The sequence below is a fragment of the Colobus angolensis genome, unplaced genomic scaffold (assembly GCF_000951035.1).
Source record: "Colobus angolensis palliatus isolate OR3802 unplaced genomic scaffold, Cang.pa_1.0 Scaffold470, whole genome shotgun sequence".
NCBI classification, from domain to species: domain Eukaryota; kingdom Metazoa; phylum Chordata; class Mammalia; order Primates; family Cercopithecidae; genus Colobus; species Colobus angolensis.
This window is the reverse complement of record NW_012118155.1, coordinates 1,728,294-1,747,428: the sequence shown is the minus strand read 5'-3', so window position 1 is coordinate 1,747,428 and position 19,135 is coordinate 1,728,294. Positions and strand designations below refer to the sequence as shown.

At 38.1% G+C, this 19,135-nt stretch overlaps 1 protein-coding gene across 1 annotated transcript; it reads left to right on the top strand.

Annotated features, from left to right (window-relative positions):
* Nucleotides 1-685: 685 nt before the first annotated feature.
* On the top strand, nt 686-19,064 carry LOC105523712 (guanine nucleotide-binding protein subunit beta-4). Its single transcript, XM_011958666.1, has 6 exons — nt 686-758; nt 2,208-2,370; nt 3,461-3,527; nt 3,636-3,837; nt 11,894-12,110; nt 16,953-19,064. Exons 2-6 carry the CDS (start codon nt 2,208-2,210, stop codon nt 17,057-17,059), a joined length of 756 nt encoding a protein of 251 aa, XP_011814056.1. The 5' UTR covers nt 686-758; the 3' UTR covers nt 17,060-19,064.
* The last annotated feature ends 71 nt before the right edge of the window (nt 19,065-19,135 follow it).

Here is a 19,135-nt window from a genome sequence, read left to right as displayed (position 1 = left end):
CACTGTGTTTTTCTACCTGTCATTGATCTTAAAGCTTTCTCCTAAAATACAGCCCTTTCTCTGTCTTTAGCTCTCAACATTTTCTTTCAAGACTCATTCTCTTTTGATTAACTCAACTAGCCATTATTCCTCCTTTACTCTCCTGTGGTATTTATTTTATACCCCTCTTCTGACAGTTTTTACTTATTTGATTTAATATAAATATGAGTAAATGTCATATCTTCACCAGATGGTAGAGGCCTCAAGAGCAGGAGATGTATCCTGCATTGTACCTCTAGTACTGTCATATTCTCAGGCTCTCAATTGGTGTTTTTAGATTTGATGAAATATGGTTGTTAGGCTACTATGTACATTCTTGTCATTAAATTTAAGTAAGTTAGTAAGTACTAAACCAGTCAGCTAATATCCATCCAAATCTTGTATAACTAAAATGTTGTTACGACAAAAAAGTTTAATCATAGCCAGACATTTTTAGTCAGTTGCTAAATTTTATTTTATGAAATATATATATATTTAAAACTTTTGGCATGAAGCATACATTTTTTAAAAGTTGGAAGAACATATTTTGGTATCAAGTTTTTAATTAGAAAGATTGTATTTTTTTCTGAATTATTCTACATTAATACAATGTCTAACCAATTTAAGCTATTTTTTCCCTCTAAGTGTCAAATTATTTTTGTGTTTGTTCCTCTAGGCTGCTAGTCAGTGCTTCCCAAGATGGAAAATTAATTATTTGGGATAGCTATACAACAAATAAGGTAGAATTTCTTCATAATTCTTTTAAATAACCTTATATTTGTTTGGCTGTTTACCAGTTCTTTCCTTTATTCTTTTACCTCAAACCTAACTTGCTTTCTGAGATAAATTTATTATAGTTTATTTTAATCTAGTTCTTCTCTTTTGTCTTAGTGTTTGCTTTTAATGTTTAACCCTTTTTTATTTCCAAAGATGACTGTGTTTTACTAGAGGGCTCATATTTAATTTATAAATACTAGAAAAAGTACCATTATACATATACTAATAAATGATTTTTTAAAATTCCCATTTCCTAATGTGACAAAGACCCTGAGATTGTAATTTCTAGTTGTGGATAAGTTAGATGGCTAGTGTGAAGCTCTTCTTTGGCCCACTCCAGGCATTGATTTGTGCTTCTGGACTGCTTAGAAGATACAGTAGATTGGAGGCAAATGACAACTTGTTTAGATCTCTTGGGGGTAATAGAGTGTGGATGGTCCTAATACATCCACTGGAAGGAATCACCAGTTTAAAATTGTTGAGTGGTAGTGAAAAAGCTTCAGGAATACTTTGATAAGTTTAAGATAAGTATAAAGTTTAACTTTATACTCTGTGTATACATATTAGTATTTTTATTAAACATTTGAAAATACCATTTTGTGAAATAAACAATAGCTTCAACCCGATTGATATTTTAAAGCAAGCTAAGACAGTTTTGTAATGTAATAGTTTTTCTTTATTAATCATCATTAAGCATGTTATCTTTCAACTATATTTTCATAAAACAAAAAAATGTATTTTAAGCATATTATTTTACGTTAAGTGAGAACATAGTAGTAATCCTGCCATGTGTTGATTCCCTGTATGGACTGTTTAGCCGTGGTATTCTCATACACCTTACTTTTTTCCATCTGACTTTCAAATTATTGGTGTTAGGGTAACAAGGCAGCAGATAGCGTTGTGACCAGATCAATGCAAAACTATCACCATTGTTTGAATGAGAGCCCAGAATAAGGGCCTATTAGTAGAGGGATGCTAGTGTCATCTTTTCATAGAAGACTCATGTAATCGACTCTGAGACTTGCTAATTATCTCCCTAGTTCTTGTTCAGAGTTATGTTTGAGGAATTTTGAGCACTATTACAAAAATGAAAATTCTATTAAAACCTTTAACATTTTACACTTAATTTTTCAAATGGCAATATATTAACACTGAAAATTCTTTATTAAGAGAATTATTTCCTAGAAGAGCACTTTTTGACTCATGATTTGATAATACAAAATAATAGGCATTTTAATGTGCATTAGCATTTTATTTTTCGTGGTTCACTTTCTCAAGCCCTTATTTTATTTGACTTACCTTTCTTAGATGTATTTAATTTTTAGTAATATTTACTTCATTGTAAATGGGTTTATGCAATAGATGATGGTTTTTGTAATCTGAGTGATGTGTGACTGGTGTGTGCCCTACAGATGCATGCTATTCCTTTGAGGTCCTCCTGGGTGATGACCTGTGCTTATGCTCCCTCTGGTAATTATGTTGCCTGTGGAGGCTTGGACAACATCTGCTCTATATATAACTTAAAGACCAGAGAGGGAAATGTGAGAGTGAGCCGAGAGTTGCCGGGTCACACAGGTGAGCTTCCCTAAATATTCTTTCCCACCACACATGATTCCTTGTGTAGATGAATATGCTGATCAAGGACAAATAACAGATTGTGCTCAGCTGGCTAAAGGATGAGGATTAATCAGGTGGGAATAGAAATTATTATGAACCAAAGGAAACATTAACTTTTTATAGTCATACAAACAATCATAATTTTATTTTTCTTTCAAAAATAGCTGTATTGTTTTTGTAAAAATGATAAGTTTATGGCACAAAATTCAAACTCATGAAAAATAAAGCAAATAAAATGTTCTCCATTTTCTGCTGCCATATAACCATTATGGGATTGTGGCATCTGTACTCAATTATATAATTGAGAGTATACATTAAGGTGCATTAGTGAAATGCTTTTCACCATGATAGTGTATTGCTTTGTTTGCCAGTGTGCCCATCATAGTTCAGTAGTGTAGTGTTGGGTTAATGGTGTTAATTAGGAATTTATTGCCACTGATCTGGTATCCATCCATCTGAATTTTTAACCATACTATTTGACCTTGCTTTTACAAAATCTCTAGAATGGTGTTTTCCTGACATTTCCATATTTTGAAACACTGATGAATGCTGAGCATTCAAATGCCACATCTTTCGTAAAGTCTTCACTGTTGTTCTTTTGATTTCTCACAATTTTTTATTTTTTTAATATTTTTTGTTTGAAAAAAATTTTTTTAACTGCTCCTTGCAGAGCAGGGCTAACTCACAGGCGGTGCGCCCAGAGGCGTCCTCTCACAGTATTTTAAAAGTATTTCTCCAGGGTGCTTAACACAGTCAGCCATGGATTATAGTTCTTTGCAAGGTAATTGTCTTAGGTGGCAGGGGCTGTGTCTTGCTCAGTTTGGTAGCTTTCAGAGTACCCAGCACAATGTCATTAACACAGTAAATGCCTAAGAATGGTTTGTTGATAACATTTAATTTATAGACAATGTAGGATTTGAAGTAACTAAAAGTAGAACTATGTTGTTGCCCAAGTATTCTATTTTTAACAATATGTATTGCTATTTCATATGGTAGCTGAGTTATTCAATCAATGATAACCTAAAATTTGCTACTCTTTATGCTGTAGGGTACTTGTCCTGCTGTCGTTTTTTAGATGACAGCCAAATTGTTACAAGTTCAGGAGATACAACTTGGTAAGTTTATTCCAAAAGCACACTGATTATGGGTGTGAGGGTGGTAGCAGGAACTGACATAAGAAGAGGTCATTGTCGTTAAGTGTTGTATTTTATTTTTAATTACAGTGCTTTATGGGACATCGAAACTGCCCAGCAGACCACCACATTCACTGGGCATTCTGGAGATGTGATGAGTCTTTCTCTGAGTCCTGACATGAGGACTTTTGTTTCTGGTGCTTGTGATGCCTCTTCCAAATTATGGGATATTCGAGATGGAATGTGTAGACAGTCTTTCACGGGACATGTCTCAGATATTAATGCTGTCAGTGTAAGTGAACAGCATTTCCAGAGAAAATTTATTATGCATTTAAAGTATTGAGCTCTGTGGCATGATTTTAACAACAAATTGCTTTCAAGGATTCTTATAAATAATGTGCTCTTATAACTTTGAATCTTCAAGTAATAAGCGTTTTGGATTTTTTAAAAAAGAAAGCTTCAATTCGTAGTCCTAGGTCTTTTTTATTATTGTTGGATTTTGTTGTTGTTGTTGTTTTTCGATTTTTTGAGACAGTCTTGCTGTGTCATCCAGGCTGGATTACAGCGGCGCAGTCATGGCTCACTGCAGCCTCGACCGCCTGGGCTCAAGCTATCCTCCCACCTCAGTCTCCTGGTAGCTAGGATTACAGGCACACACCACCGTACACGGCCAATTTTTGTATTTTTTATAGAGATGGGGTTTTGCCATGTTGTCCAGGCCAGTCTCGAACTCCTGAGCTGGAGCAGTCCTCCTGCCTCAGCCTCCCAAAGTGTTGGGATTACAGGCATGAGCCATTGTTCCTGGCAACCTAGGTTTTTAATTGCTGGTGAATATCGCTTTTTTTTTTTTCAAAGTAGAGGGAGGGATTATCATGAGTAAACAAGCAGATCATGGATGTTCTAACAGTGAATTTAGATGAGAAAAAAGTGTCGTATCTCTGGGACCAAAGCGAACAACCCAAAGAGAAAACAGTAAGGATGAAAACAGCAGCTGATGAGTGTGAATATAGCTTTTGAAGGCAGTGCAGCCCGGGACTAATCTTAGTTCTGCTGCCGTCAAGCACCTGTGTGACACTAGTCATGCTGTCTAATCTTGGTGAACCTCAGATTCTTCCGTTTTTAAAATAGGGATAATGCCACTTACATCAGAGAATGGTGTGGAGACTAAATTAGGTATTAGATGCTCAGTAAATGGTATAGATAATAATTATTATTTAGAGACAGGGTCTCACTCGGTTGCCCAGGCTGCAGGGCAGTGGCATGGTCATAGCTCACAGCAGCCTTGAACTCCTGGGCTCAAGTGATCTTCCTGCCTCAACCTCAGGAGTACTGGGACTGCAGGCACTCACCACCACAGCTGGCTGTTTTTTTTTTTGTTTTTTTTTTAATCTTTGGTAGAGGCAGAGTTTCATTTTGTTGCCCAGGCTGCTCTTGAACTCCTGGGCTCAGCGGTCCTCCCACCTCAGCCTCCCAAAGTGCTGGGATTGCGAGGCATGAGCTACCATGCCTCGCTGGTATCAATTATTTATGAGCTACTTCATATTTTATAAAACTACTTAAACAGATAACCATAAATAGATTAAGCCAGGTAAGAAGTACTCAGTATATAAGAGGATAAGCTAGTCATAGGTATCTGTAAATTAGGATAAAGTGAAAATAACATTTTGAATGACAATCAAAATGATTATGAAATAGTCAGAATTGATGGGGAGGGGTGTTAAAAGAAGGTAGGATACTGCTTGAGTTAGGTTACCTAAGCAGATCAGATATGACTAGCGTGTCCAAAAGTACCATAATTGCCAAGGATTTTAATGTATGAGAAACATTCTACTTTTGTAACAAGACATTTTTGGGGAAAAAATTAGCTTTTCTTTATCATACACTTACTGAGAGTCATTTTTGTTTTACATGATTTTATAGAAAACATCAGAGAAAGTAAATGCTGTGCTCACCCCATCCCCACCTCTTCGCCTTAGGCCAACCTGGTTAGAATAATAGAGTTTTAGAGCAGCAAACTTTAACCCTCTCTATCTCTCAGCCCATTACTTTTACCAAGTTGAGATGTTCTCTCATAATTTGCTAAATTCTTTATCAGGAATGAGTGTTGAATTTTCATCAAATACTTTTTCTCCATCTTGTGAGGTGTTCGTGTGGTTTTTTTTAGCCAGTTAAAATGGTGTGTTTACATTGATTTTCTTTTTTTTTTTTTATTTAAGTCAAAACATTAGTACCATCTTTTAAAACTATAAGTAAATATAGAAGCCTTCCATTTGGAATAAAATGGGTCAAACATAGATACTGTATATATAACGGTTTTCCTTTTTTCCTATGAAATTATGACCAACTTTATTATATTTTTACTTTCAAATTATATTCATTGAGGATTTTAACAGTGATATTTCTCACACTGTTTAGAATGTCAGACTTCGAAATCAAACTGGAATAGTTTCATTTGTGGCTGAGCCCCATATATTCACTGATTGAGTTGCTGAAACTTTCCATTTGGCTCCATATTTATGGGGCCTCTAGGTGTCTCTCAGCAGTAAAGACACTGTTAATAATTGGGAACTGTGATTATTATTTTCATTAGCTCAGTGCCAGATTCAGTTATTTCTATCATAGATCAAGGCTTTTTTTCCTCCCCAGCCCCCACTTTATTAAGGTATAATTGACAAATTGTATATATTTACAGTTTATAATGTGATATCATATTAGTTATAGGGCTTTTTAGGTTATCCATTTCTTTTTGAGTGAACTTTCAAAGATTTTGTCTATATCATCTCCATTGTCATATTTATTGGCTTATAGCTGTTTATTACACTCCCCTAATTATTTTTGATATCTATAGAGTTTACAGGACGTCCTGCTCTCACGTATGATGTTGGTAATTTGTGTTTTACTTTTTTCCTAATAGTCTAGGACTGTAGGTTGAATTGTGCCCATCTAAAATTTATGTGTTGAAGTCTTAAAGCCCAGGACCTCAGACTGTGACCTTATTTGAAAATAAGGTTGGTCCAGATATAATTGGTTAAAATGAGGTCATAATGGATTGGATGACACTAATCCAGCATGACTATTATCCTCATAAAAGGGGGAAATTTGGAGATAGACAAGCATAGAGGGAAGATGATGTGAAGAGACACAAGAGAAGACAGTCATCTACAGGACAGAGAGAAGATTACAGATCTTTCTGTCACAGCCCTCAGATATCTTGGTTTCAAGCTTCTGGCCTCCAGAACTGTGAGACAATACATTCCTTTTGTTTAAGCCAACCAGCTTGTGGTGCTTTGCTGTTGCAGCCTTAGCAATAAATATATCTGGCTAGAGGTTTTTTTATTTTATCTGTATCTATACCTATCTATCAATCAACTACCTGCTGAGAGAACCAGCTTTTGTTCTGAATGATACTCTATTGTTTTTCTGTTTCATTGATCTTTCACTCTCATCTTTATTATTTCTTTTCTACTGCTTCCGTGGTGTATTAGTTCGTTCTCACACTGCTGTGAAGAAATACCTGACACCGGGTAATTTATAAAGAAAAGAAGTTTAATAGACTCACAGTTCTGCATGGCTGGGGAGGCCTCAGGAAACTTACAATCATAGTGGAAGGCACCTCTCCACAGGGTGGCAGGAGAGAGAATGAGTGCGAAGGGGGAAGCCCCTTATAAACCATCAGCTCTCATGAGAACTCACTATGGCAAGAACAGCCTTCAGGGAGCCCACCCCCATGATTCAGTTACCTCCCACCGGGTCCCTCACAACACTTGGGGATTTGGGGATTACAATTCAAGATGAGATTTGGGCGGGGAAACAAAGCCAAACTGATCGCTTGGGCTTCATTTGCTTTTCTTTTTCTAGACTTTTTTTTTTTTTTTTGAGACGGAGTCTCGCTCTATTGCCAGGCTGGAGTACAGTAGCGCGATCTCAGCTCGCTGCAACCTCTGCCTCCCGGATTCAAGTGATTCTCCTGCCTCAGCCTCCCAAGTAACTGGGACTACAGGCGCACGCCACCATGCTCAGCCAATTTTTGAATTTTTAGTAGAGACGGGTTTCACCATGTTGGCTAGGATGGTCTCGATCTCTTGACCTTGTGATCTGCCTGCCTCTTCCTCCCGAAGTGCTGGGGTTATAGGCGCCAGCCACCGTGCCCAGCCTTGTTTTTTTTTTTTTTTTTTTTTTTTTTTTTTTTTTTTTTTTTTTTTTTTTTTTTTTGAGACGGAGTTTCACTCTTGTTGCCCAAGCTGGAGTGCAATGGCACAATGTGAGCTCACCACAACCTCCGCCTCCCAGGTTCAAGTGATTCTCCTGCCTCAGCCTCCTGAGTAGCTGGGATTACAGGCATGTGCCAATACTCCTGGCTGATATTTTTTGTATTTTTAGTAGAGACAGGGTTTCTCCCTGTGGTCAGGCTGGTCTCAAACTCCTGACCTCAGGTGATCCGCCCACCTCGGCCTCCCAAAGTGCTGGGATTCCAGGCATGAGCCACCACACCCGGTCTTTTTTCTAGTTTTTTAAGATAGAAGCTGATGTCATTGATTTGGAACTTTTTAAAATTTCTAATATTGGAACTTAAAGCCATAATTTTTTTTTTTTTTTTTTAAGACTGGGTTTCACTCTGTCACCCAGGCTGGAGTGCAGTGGTGCAATCATGGCTCACTGCAGCCTCAACTTCCCTGGGCCCAAGTAGCTGGGTATACAGGTGCATGCCACCATGCCTGGCTATTTGTGTGTATGTGCGTGTGTGTATATTTTTTGCAGAGATAGGGTCTTGCCATGTTGCCCAGGCTGGTCTCTAACTCCTGCGCTGAAGTGATCTTTTGTCTTAGCCTCCCAAAGTGCTCGAATTTCAGGAGTGAGCCACCATGCCTGGCCCTTCTTCATGTTTCTTATGTTTGGATCTATGAGTTTCTTTCTGTCTTGTCTTTCTTTCCTTTCTTTTGACCGACTCTTTGTCACCCAGGCTGGAGTGCAATCGCACGATCTTGGCTCACTACAACCTCCACCTCCTGGGTTCTCAGCAACCTCCACCTCCCGGGTTCTAGCAATTCTCTTGCCTCATCCTCCTGAGTAGCTGGAACTGCAGGCACACACCACCATGCCTGGCTAATTTTTTGTATTTTTAGTGGAGGTGGGGTTTCCTTATGTTGGCCAGGCTGGTCTCAAACACCTGACCTCAGGTGATCCGCCTGCCTCGGCCTCCCAAAGTGCTGGGATTAAAGGTGTGAGCCACTGCACCCCGGCCCCTAATCAGATTTTTTTTCTGTCTCCTCTCTTCCTTCCTTTGGAGACTTTTAAGTTACAGAGACATTAAACTACTTGAAGTTTTCCCAGAGCTCACTCATGTTCTGTTCATTTTATTGTTCAGGATATTTTTCTTTCTGTATTTTACTTTGGATGGTTCCTATTGCTTTGCCTTCATGCGTCTTTTCTCTTCTGTGGTATCTAATCGGCCATGAACCCATCCAGTGCACTTTTCATCCCAGACATTGTCGTTGTCCTTGTCTATTAATTTTATCTTCTGTGACTTTTTCTGTTTTTTTCAACTGATTAATTTTTCTCCTAATTATAGGTCATATTTTCTTGCTTTTTTGCATGTCTGGTGAATTTTTATTAGATACCAGACATTGTGAATTTTACCTTGTTGGATGCTAGATAATTCTATATTCATAAAAATATTGTTTAGGTTTGCTCTGGGGCATAGCTAAAATCAGACTGGCCAAGTTAAGTTACTTGGAAATGATTTGATCATTACAGGGTTTGCATGTAAGTTTTGTTCGATGGGACCAGAGTCACACTGTGTGTGCTTAATTTTGCCCCACTGGTGAGGCAAAAGACTTACAAACCCTCTTCCCTATAAATTATGAGGTTTTTCCTGTGCATTATGAGGTTTTCCCTCTGGCTGGAGGGGATAGGCATCATTCTCGTCCTATGTATGCACCAGAGTTTGTTTCCTCTAATCTTTTTGGGTGTTTATTTTCTGCTTGATCAGTTTTTCACACGACTCTGCTGATCAATACTCAGTTGAATACCTAAAAGAGGCCCTCCACATGCTTCTGGAGTTTTCTCTTTGCCAAACTTTGCCCTCTCTGGCACTCTCTGTGAACCCTAGCTGCTGTGGACTTCTTGGATTCCCAGTGCTGTCTCCTCAACTCAGGGAGGCCAGTGGGCTCCAGCTGCGTTTCTCTTCCCTTCACCACGACCTGTAAACTTTCATAGTAAGATGGTAGGAAGGTAGTAAGATGGAGCAGCTGTAGGAATTATTTATTTATTTACTTACTTATTTTGAGACAGAGTCTCATTCTTTCACCCAAGCTGGAGTACAGTAGCGTGATCTCGGCTCACTGCAACCTCTGCCTCCCGGGTTCAAGGGATTCTCCAGCCTCAACCTCCCAAGTAGCTGGGACTGCAGGCACCTGCCACCACACTGTGCTAATTTTTGTATTTTTGGTAGAGACAGGGTTTCACTATGTTGGGCGGGCTGGTCTCGAACTCCTGACCTCAGGTGATCTGCCCACCTCAGCCTCCCAAAGTGCTGGGATTACAGGTGTGAGCCACCACACCCGGCCTCTTTTATTTGTTGTTTCTCAGAGGCACACTCCTTAGTTGACTGATATCCAATGTTTTTAGAACCATGTTTTATATATTTTTGTCCAGTTGTTTTTAGTTCTTTAAGGTGTGGAGCAAATCCAATCACTATTACTCTGTTTTGGCTGGAAGCAGAAGGATAGCCAAGAAGTAATTTTTTAAAAAATATCTTAGTTTAAGAAAAACATTGAGTTGAAGGTCTAAGGGTCTTATGAAGTAGTTTTTAAAAAGTAATTAAAAGAGGGGCCAGGCGCTGTGGCTCATGCCCGTAATCTCAGCACTTTGGGAAGCTGAGGCAGGCAGATCACTTGAGGCCAGGGGTTCAAGCCCACCCTGGCCAACATAATGAAACCCTGTCTCTACTAAAAATGCAAAAAAGTTAGCCAGGCGTTGTGGTGCATGCCTACAATCCCAGCTACTGAGGAGACTGAGGCAGGAGAATTACTTGAACCCAGGAGGCAGAAGTTGTAGTGAGCTGAGATTGCGCCACTGCACTCTAGCCTGGGCGACAGAGCAAGACTCCATCTCAAAAATAACAAAGAAAAGTAATTAAGAAAAACCAACATGTCCTGTTGAATTTAGAGTATCAAAAGATGGAAGAAAATTCAAGATGAAAACGCAGATTACCTAGACATAAGAGATTAAAAACTAAGCTAACCTCACACTTTTTCACAATAGACACTACTAGAAGGCTCCTGAAGAATATCTGCCAAGTGTTAAGGGAGAAATACTGTATCAGAGATCATAGCCATGATATAGGGAGAAAATACACTAAATAGAATATAGGATAAGATATTAAGGCCCAAGAATAATCACGTAAGGCATTACACATAAATGATGACTGCTATCGAAAGATACGGAATAAACTGAACTATAATGTTGTTTGCAAGAAACATACCTAAAGCAAAATGACCCAGGAAGGCTAAATGTAACAGTGAGAGAGTGGGTAAGTCATAAACTGGAAGGAAATCTGTAGTAATATTACTGTATTGCTATTAACCGAAGTAGAATTGGAGCAAAAACTGTAAGATGAGAGAAGTTTTATCTTAACAAAATGGACAGTAGTGACACCATAACGTCGAAATTCATAAAACAAAAGCCATTAAAAATTCAAGGACCCAAAACACCATTGTGTAGGAGACTTTAGTAGACAACTTGGAAATACTGATACCCTAAGAAGGCACAAAATAAGATATTGAGGATCTGAATAGTGTTGTTTAATAATGTTGACTTGATAGTGTATTGTACACTGCACCATATTTGGGTTTTACCAAATATGCAGTATATTACCTTTCTAAAATCTGAAAAATTCTGAATTCTGAAAAAGAACTGTCCTAAGGGTTCCTTATAACCCTATGAGGATTGTGGACCTTTTATCTCCTTGCCGCTCGTTCTGCAGTAGCCACACACACACACACACACACACACACACACACACACACACACACATATATTCTATAAATATTAGTACTTACCTTAAATGTTCCAGTATGACATATGGAGAACCAGAGCCAGTATTTGTTGAATACTTGCTGTGTTCTGAACAATAGGCTATGTACTTTGCATATGTTATTTAATTCAATCCTAACCAACACTTTGAAATGGAATCTAAGGCTCAAAATATTTAAGAATCTTAGTGCCCAACATCGCTCACCTGGTAAGTAGCCAAGTTGGACTATTAGTCTAGATTTGTCTATTATTACACTGCCTCCTATGATTTTGCATACATCTGTAGAATAAATGTTTGTTACTCTCCTGTCTAGTTTTTCCCAAATGGATATGCCTTCGCCACTGGCTCTGATGATGCCACTTGCCGGCTCTTTGACCTTCGTGCAGATCAAGAGTTATTATTGTATTCTCATGACAATATCATCTGTGGAATCACTTCCGTAGCCTTCTCAAAAAGTGGGCGTCTCTTGTTGGCTGGTTACGATGACTTTAATTGTAATGTATGGGACACGCTAAAAGGAGATCGTGCAGGTTAGTAAATCAGTCCACATTAGGTTCTGATTTTCAGGAAGCGTGAAGAGGTTCCCGTCAGTTGTATTCTAGGCCTCCATGGACATCTTGGAGTTGTGGGAAGTGGTAACCCAATGGTTCTCATCATGTTCTTTGTTGTTACCCTTTGTTTGTGATTATAGTCCATAAGCCATATTTACACTTTTGCTTTCTGAAGAATCACACTGAGGTCTGTAATATTTTCTTGTTTCTTAGACTTCAGAGTTAAAGATGGATAGTGAATGTGATTCAGTGTGGTCTTTTAGAAATCACACTTTTCTTATCACCTGACAGGAAACATGGTAACTGCTGGTTTTCTTCCTTCTGAAGCAGATCTTGTATGGGACAGGACATACACCTGTCACCTCCCTTAGCCCCATACCCTGAGTCCTCCTCTGCAGCTTCTACAAGATGACAATACACATTAAGTCATACTGGGGACTGTCATTAATAACAAGTCACACAGAGTAATTTTTAACTCTTTTTAAAAATCAAAATTATACTTAAAGGAATCCAATTGTCCTATATAGCTTATTACCAAAACACAACATTGCTTCATTCCCAACCCATAGTTTCTGCTCCCCAAAGTAACTACATTTAGTCATTAACTACTCCTCCTCTCTCTCTCCACCTTTGTTTTGTTTTGTTTGGACAGGATCTCTTTATGTTGCTAAGGCTGGTTTCTTCCTGCCTCAACCTCTGGAGTAGCTGGGATTACAGGCTTGAATCACCTCACCTGGCTTACTTACACATCTCTAAATAACATGCCTGTATTGCTGTTACTTGTTTAAAAAAAAAAAATTAGGTGTTATCTGTTGTTGACCTATTATCATGGATGATAAGGGTTTGGTTTTAAGCTGCTCCCACCGTAGCCACATTCTTCCCAACCAATTTTTTCCCATATGATAGATTTTGTTTAGAGCCACATTCACTGTTTACATAATTCCGACTTTTCAAAAAGTCGTTTGCTGCTGAGCCATGAGACGTGTTATGACTTCTTTTGCCATGGAGCTTTTTTTGTATTTTCTAGAGTTAATTTTTTGGTTTATAGTCTTAGTTTTGATGTGCTTCTCACTAATGAATCTTCACACTTTCTGCCACTTTTGATATGTCTTGGAGCAGATCCATTTTCATTCATTGTGCTGGATATTTAGTGTGCCTTTTTGATCTGGAAACTGATTGACTTATAGAATAGGGACACTTGGGGGTGCACTTGGGGGTGGGGGCTTGTTGAATTTTATTTCTTCTCCATTATCATCATTCCCTTTTTCTAGATCTCCCATTATGTTGATAATGGGCTTCCTGGACTGATCCTTTGACTTCTTTTTTTTGTTTTTAAGAATTTTTTTTTTTTTTTGAAATGGAGTCTTGCTGTGTTGCCCAGGCTGGAGTGCAGTGGTGTGATCTTGGCTCACTGCAGCCTCTGCCTCCCAGGTTCCAGCAATTCTCCTGCCTCAGCCTCCTGAGTAGACTAGCTGGGATTACAAGCGCACACCACCATGCCTGGCTAGTTTTTGTATTTTTAGTAGTGACGGGTTTCACCATGTTGGCCAGGCTGGTCTTGAACTCCTGACCTCAGGTGATCTGCCCGCCTCAGCCTCCCAAAGTGCTGAGATTACAGGCATGAGCCACTGTGCCCGGCCTGACTTTTTAATTGTATTTTTTTTAGTTTCCATCTTTTTTGCTTTATCTTCTGGAAGGAAACCTCACCTCGGGTTTCAACCCTTCTGTTAAGTTTTGGTTTTCATTTTCACTGCCATCTTTTTAACTTAAGAGCTATTTTGTTCTGGGTTTTTCTTTTTTTTCTTTTTTTTGTTTTTTTTTTTTGGTGGCACCCATTCTTTTATATTGCGGGATCTGGCCAGCAGCCCGCAATGTAACGGGCCTCTCTCTTTGTTCCCAGACGGATCGGCAGGTCGAGAAATAATAGGCACACACAAGATAGTGAAAGCTGGGTCTGGGGGATCACCGCCTTCCGGTCCCACGGTGCCAACAATGCACTGGATATGCCAGCATTTTATTATTAAGTTTAGTGAGGGCGGGGGTAGGTTAGTGAGGGATTTAGGGTCATTTGGTGATGGTGAGATGGTCACATGGGGATGAAGTAGTTCTTTAACATAACATCTGTATGCAGAAGTACAGTATACAGAGATAATTTACAATATAGTGTGTGCATCAGTAATTTCTAACAGAGCCTTAAAACAGGAAGTCTTTCCATAACCTATGATTAGCAAGATATTAATCAGCAGTAACAGTTACAGGAAAAGCTGGTTACAAACAATCCATAGAAAGAAGACGTGAAGCTAGACAACCAGTTAGACCAGAAATTCCCAGAAGGGAGTATGCCTTAACCCTAAAGAGGCCTAGAAGAACCATGGCAAGATGAGGGCATTTATAGCCCTATCTTATCCATATGGACAGGTGTTCCCCATGCATCCGTTTATAGGCTCTCCACGAGGGTCACATTCCATTCTCAGAGCTATGAACATCTGCTTTTCTGGGATAGGAATCTTGGTGATGTGAAACCTCCCTGACTGCACGTCCATTCATAGGCTCTCTTCTGGGGGAAGCACATCATGTGCTGTTGGCTCATTCTGACAGTCCAACCTGGCATTGTCTTTACACAATCCTGCATGCAATTTTGTATTTACAATAATCAGGAGTATTTCATCTTTTATTCCATAGCAATAGTTTCAGGGGGTCTTCCCACACTTTTATTCATAAATGAAGTCTTGTGTTTCTCTGAGCTTATTAGTGAAAAATTTTTTTTTTAAGTTTCTTCTTCAAGCATAGCCTTTTGTGTTGCTAAGTTTTTTTCGTTTTTTTTTTTTCTTCATTTTTGGGGTTTCCTGTCCTTATTTTTAGAGTATTTCCTTAAAAGTGTTAGTTCTTATTCATATTTAAGAGTGAGGCACTAAAACCATTTGAAGCTCTGAGCACATGGCTGGTGTGCTGACTCTAGGCCTCCCTGAAGGGTGATCTGGCTGGCCGTTAACTGAGGAAGCTCTCCTATGTCTGCCCGTCTGCCTTTCTTCCTTTTTTCCATCTTCCACTTTCCTCCATGAAGTGTATAAACTGGCTACCAGTTTGGGGGCTGATTTCTAAAGAAAACCCGAGGGGCCACAGCATTTAGCTAGTAAACTTCCTTTATTCCCCATTTCAGCATTTTACCAATCTCATCTGTGTCTGTTTTCTTCCAGTCAGGAGACCCTGTTTTACCCTTTCCACTGAGTGAGTCTCTAGTCTTATGCCACAGCACAGGATGATCCATCACCTGACTCTGCAGAGTGGAAGAAGAGGACACCTGGGGGGTCTTACTGATTGATGAACACTTTCCAGTGCAATCTTATTTTTCTCTGCCTTTGCCCCTACCTGTTCCAGAGATACCTGTTTCCACCTAGTAGGGATGCTTTTGGAGAATCTGCAGTGTAATTTTGTTATTTGGCTTACTATATTATTCATTTTGAACTATTTTGGGGTTCATTAACAGTTACCACCATCCAGCTTACAAAAGTTTGTTGCCATTGCCTGCTGTCGTCTCACTGTCCTTGTGGATTTATGTCCTTACCCTTTTAACCCCCCTATGCAGTTGTTGGGGTTCCTGAGGTAACAGAGGCAGTGTAAGTTTTTTCCAGGAATAATTTTCTACAACCTCTTTTAAGAGGCTGCATGGTTTGCAGTTTTACACTTTGCAGGTAGATTCCTAGAAGTATTCTGTTGCTTAAAGCCAATTACTTTGTAAAGATATTTGGTGTTTTGCCTGGATTGAAACAATTCGTATCCATAACAAAATAAAAATGTGCTTGTTGTCCACACTTATATGCCTGAGTTTTAGTTTTGCTTTGCTTACAAGCTGGTTTCAAGTTGGCTCAACTGGAACTTTGAACTTAAAATTGGATCCTGACTTGGGAATTGCTAATTCATTTCCCTCTCCAGTGTGACTTAAAGTATTTACCCACAATGTTCATTTTTTTTGTTATTTCAACTCATAATGATAAATTTTCCCATTGCCAAACATGGCCATTACTGGAGATACTATAGAGAATATTTAGACAAGATGAACTTCTTTTCCTGAGATGATTGATGGAAAATGATATGCTTACGAATATAGGGAGGTAATGTAAATTCAGACATAGTGTATTAAAAAAATTTTTTGAGCATTTGATGTATTCTAATTTTTCTTAATGATCTTACTGTATTTCTTGTTTTCCTCCCAAATATTGGAAATATATCAAGTGAGTTTAATATGTGAAAGAAATGAAAACTAGATGAGTTTCATGGTTTCAGAAAGTTATGACCAATAACATTCCAGAGTTTGGTGATTAGCATAAGAAAGTAAATAAATTATGTTGGTATTCTTGGAAGCAGTGATGTAAAGCAGCTTTATTCTTATGTTTTTATTGTTCCTGTGGTGAAGGACTACTTCAGTGAACTTCACTGAAAATCTTGTTTTTGTTGAAAATAGCGTAGCTCAGTAGCAAAATTTGGAATAGCATGAACTTATTAAAGATGTGGAATAATTGTCTGCATATGTTTTCCTAGATATAAGTTGAATTATAAAATGATGTTTCAAAAAATAAAACCACAAATTGAGGAACATGTCAAAATTCAAATAATCCAAATTTATAAATACATCCAGCTTACTTCTAACCTGTCTTCTTACTCAGAGAAATTTGTTTTCTTTTAAAGTATTATTGTTTTTTAACTGATGAGCTTTCAGACTGGACTGATAGTTTTTAAGTACCCTTTTAAATCTCTGCATATACTTGTTTAATTCTAAAACTCTACAATTGCTAATTTTTTACTGAATTTTTTTTTTTTCAGGTGTCCTTGCTGGTCATGACAACCGTGTGAGCTGCTTAGGTGTAACTGATGATGGCATGGCCGTGGCAACAGGCTCTTGGGACAGTTTTCTTAGAATCTGGAATTAACAGTGTCATACATGTTCTTTGTTCTCCATTGATATATCTGGAGAAATCAATGCTACAGCCTATAGCTGTGAAAAAATTCTACCTTATATTTGCAGGTGAAGATTTTTCTATGAGATTATATACAAAAACAAGCTTTCAGTATACTACCAAAAAAAAGTCGGGGGGGAAAAAAGGCAAAGGCGCCTTCTGAGATCAAAAGGACCAGTGTATTAATTTGAGGGGTTGGGTTAATTTAACCTTAATGAATTGTGCGTACTCAGAGTCTATTTTCTTTGTGTAGAACATAATGTACACATTATAGCAGGTCGCCATTGTGTTTGCATTTTTTAAGAAGTACATTTTTAACTTTGTATACACAAGAAATGTCATGTTTTTTAGTTTTGTAATGGAAGAACCAGGTACAGAAATAGACAGAAATGATACTGTATGTGTGTATATTTATGTCTGAAGAAAGTCCCCTTGAATCCTGATAGCTCTTTGAATCTAAGAGATCCTGATGGCTTCATGTTTAAGAGCATTGACAGGAGGGGCACCTCTGAGGAGAGTCCTTCGTTTCTCATGCATCATTTACCATATACTATTAATCTAAGTGCTCGCTTTCAGTCCTTTGAGGGGACAGATAATCTGAAGGCCAGAGATTAGAGATTTCACTGATATTTTGGACATACATAAGAAACTTCTTTAGAATTTATTAATAAAAAGTAGATAATAGCATATAAATGGTTCTTGACATTTTAAAAGCCTCGTTATGATCGGTTGACACTTCGACTACCCCCCTAAATAGCTGAACTTTCCTATTCATTTCATATTTGGAACTAAGTTTGTAGTGTATATTCATCTTTCAGAAGTTTGGTAAACATTGGGATTGTCCCTGCATCTGAACATCTTTCCCAGTGCTATCAGTATACATTTAGAGAGGAAATGCAATGTGACAGTGTTACATTTGGAGAGAAGTGTGAAATCTAACCAATCACTAAGACATATTTGTTGTAATATGGTGGTTTATTTCACGTTTGCAAACTATAAAATCTGAATCGATGTGAAATATCCGTGCCTTTATATTTCTTAAAATGAAACCCTTAAGCTTTTTGTTCTGTTTTGCAATATTTTGTAATATTTCTTCCCTTCCTTAGCACAAAATACTGGTTTCTAAGTGGTTTTGCTTCAAAGGATATCTAGATCTAAGTGATTCCACTTAAAGCCAAAATAAAAATTCCTAAAGCAGTTCTTAAAGGAGTTAGAGATAAATAGTTCTTCTGTGGTATAATAATGTGTCTATTACTAGAATGTCCCCCACCACCAAGTTAAAGATACTTTTCCTGTTGGATTTTTCTTTTACAAATAAGTTGGAATGATTTATAATAGAAGATTGTTAGTCTTGCGTGATGGTTAAGTCTTGGATTATTCTGATATATAGACGTGCATTGTTTTGTAACTTACTTTTCAGATAGGTCTGTGTTAACTTTTGAACATGTGTAACCTTAACCTAAATATTCCCAAATTTTACCTCTGAATTTTTTGTTTATATTGTGAATGTGCTAATATATGCATCACCTGTAAAGACATCAATATCAGTTTTGTTTATTAAAATCAGTTGACAATTAGAAGAATAATAAAATAGATAAAGACAAATTAAGATATAGGACCAAAACAGAATATTGTAGATGGCAGTTATGAATGTATATTTATATTTTGGTTAAGATTTCTATTAACTTTTTGGCTGGGTGCAGTGGCTCACACCTGTAATCCCAGCACTTTGGGAGGCCAAGGTGGGCAGATCACTTGAGGTCAGGAGTTCACGACCAGCCTAGCCAACATGGTGAAACCCCATCTCTTCTAAAAATACAAAAATTAGCTGGGTGTGGTGGCACATTCCTGTAATCCCACCTACTTGGGAGGCTGAGGCAGGAGAATCGCCTGAACTCAGGAGGTGGAGGTTGCAGTGAGCCGAGATTGTGCCACGGTACTCCAGCCTAGACGACAGAGTGAGACTCCATCTCAAATTAAAAAATAAAATAAAAAATTTTAAAAATTATATGAACTTTGCTATTAATGCTATTAGTGTTTATTTGTAGG

Bases quoted from the DNA above. Each gene is read 5' to 3' on its own strand.
- LOC105523712 (XM_011958666.1), top strand. From the start codon at position 2,208: ATGCATGCTATTCCTTTGAGGTCCTCCTGGGTGATGACCTGTGCTTAT. The intron at 2,371-3,460 runs GTGAGCTTCCCT...TTTATGCTGTAG, and splicing joins AGAGTTGCCGGGTCACACAG to GGTACTTGTCCTGCTGTCGT. The intron at 3,838-11,893 runs GTAAGTGAACAG...TCTCCTGTCTAG, and splicing joins CAGATATTAATGCTGTCAGT to TTTTTCCCAAATGGATATGC.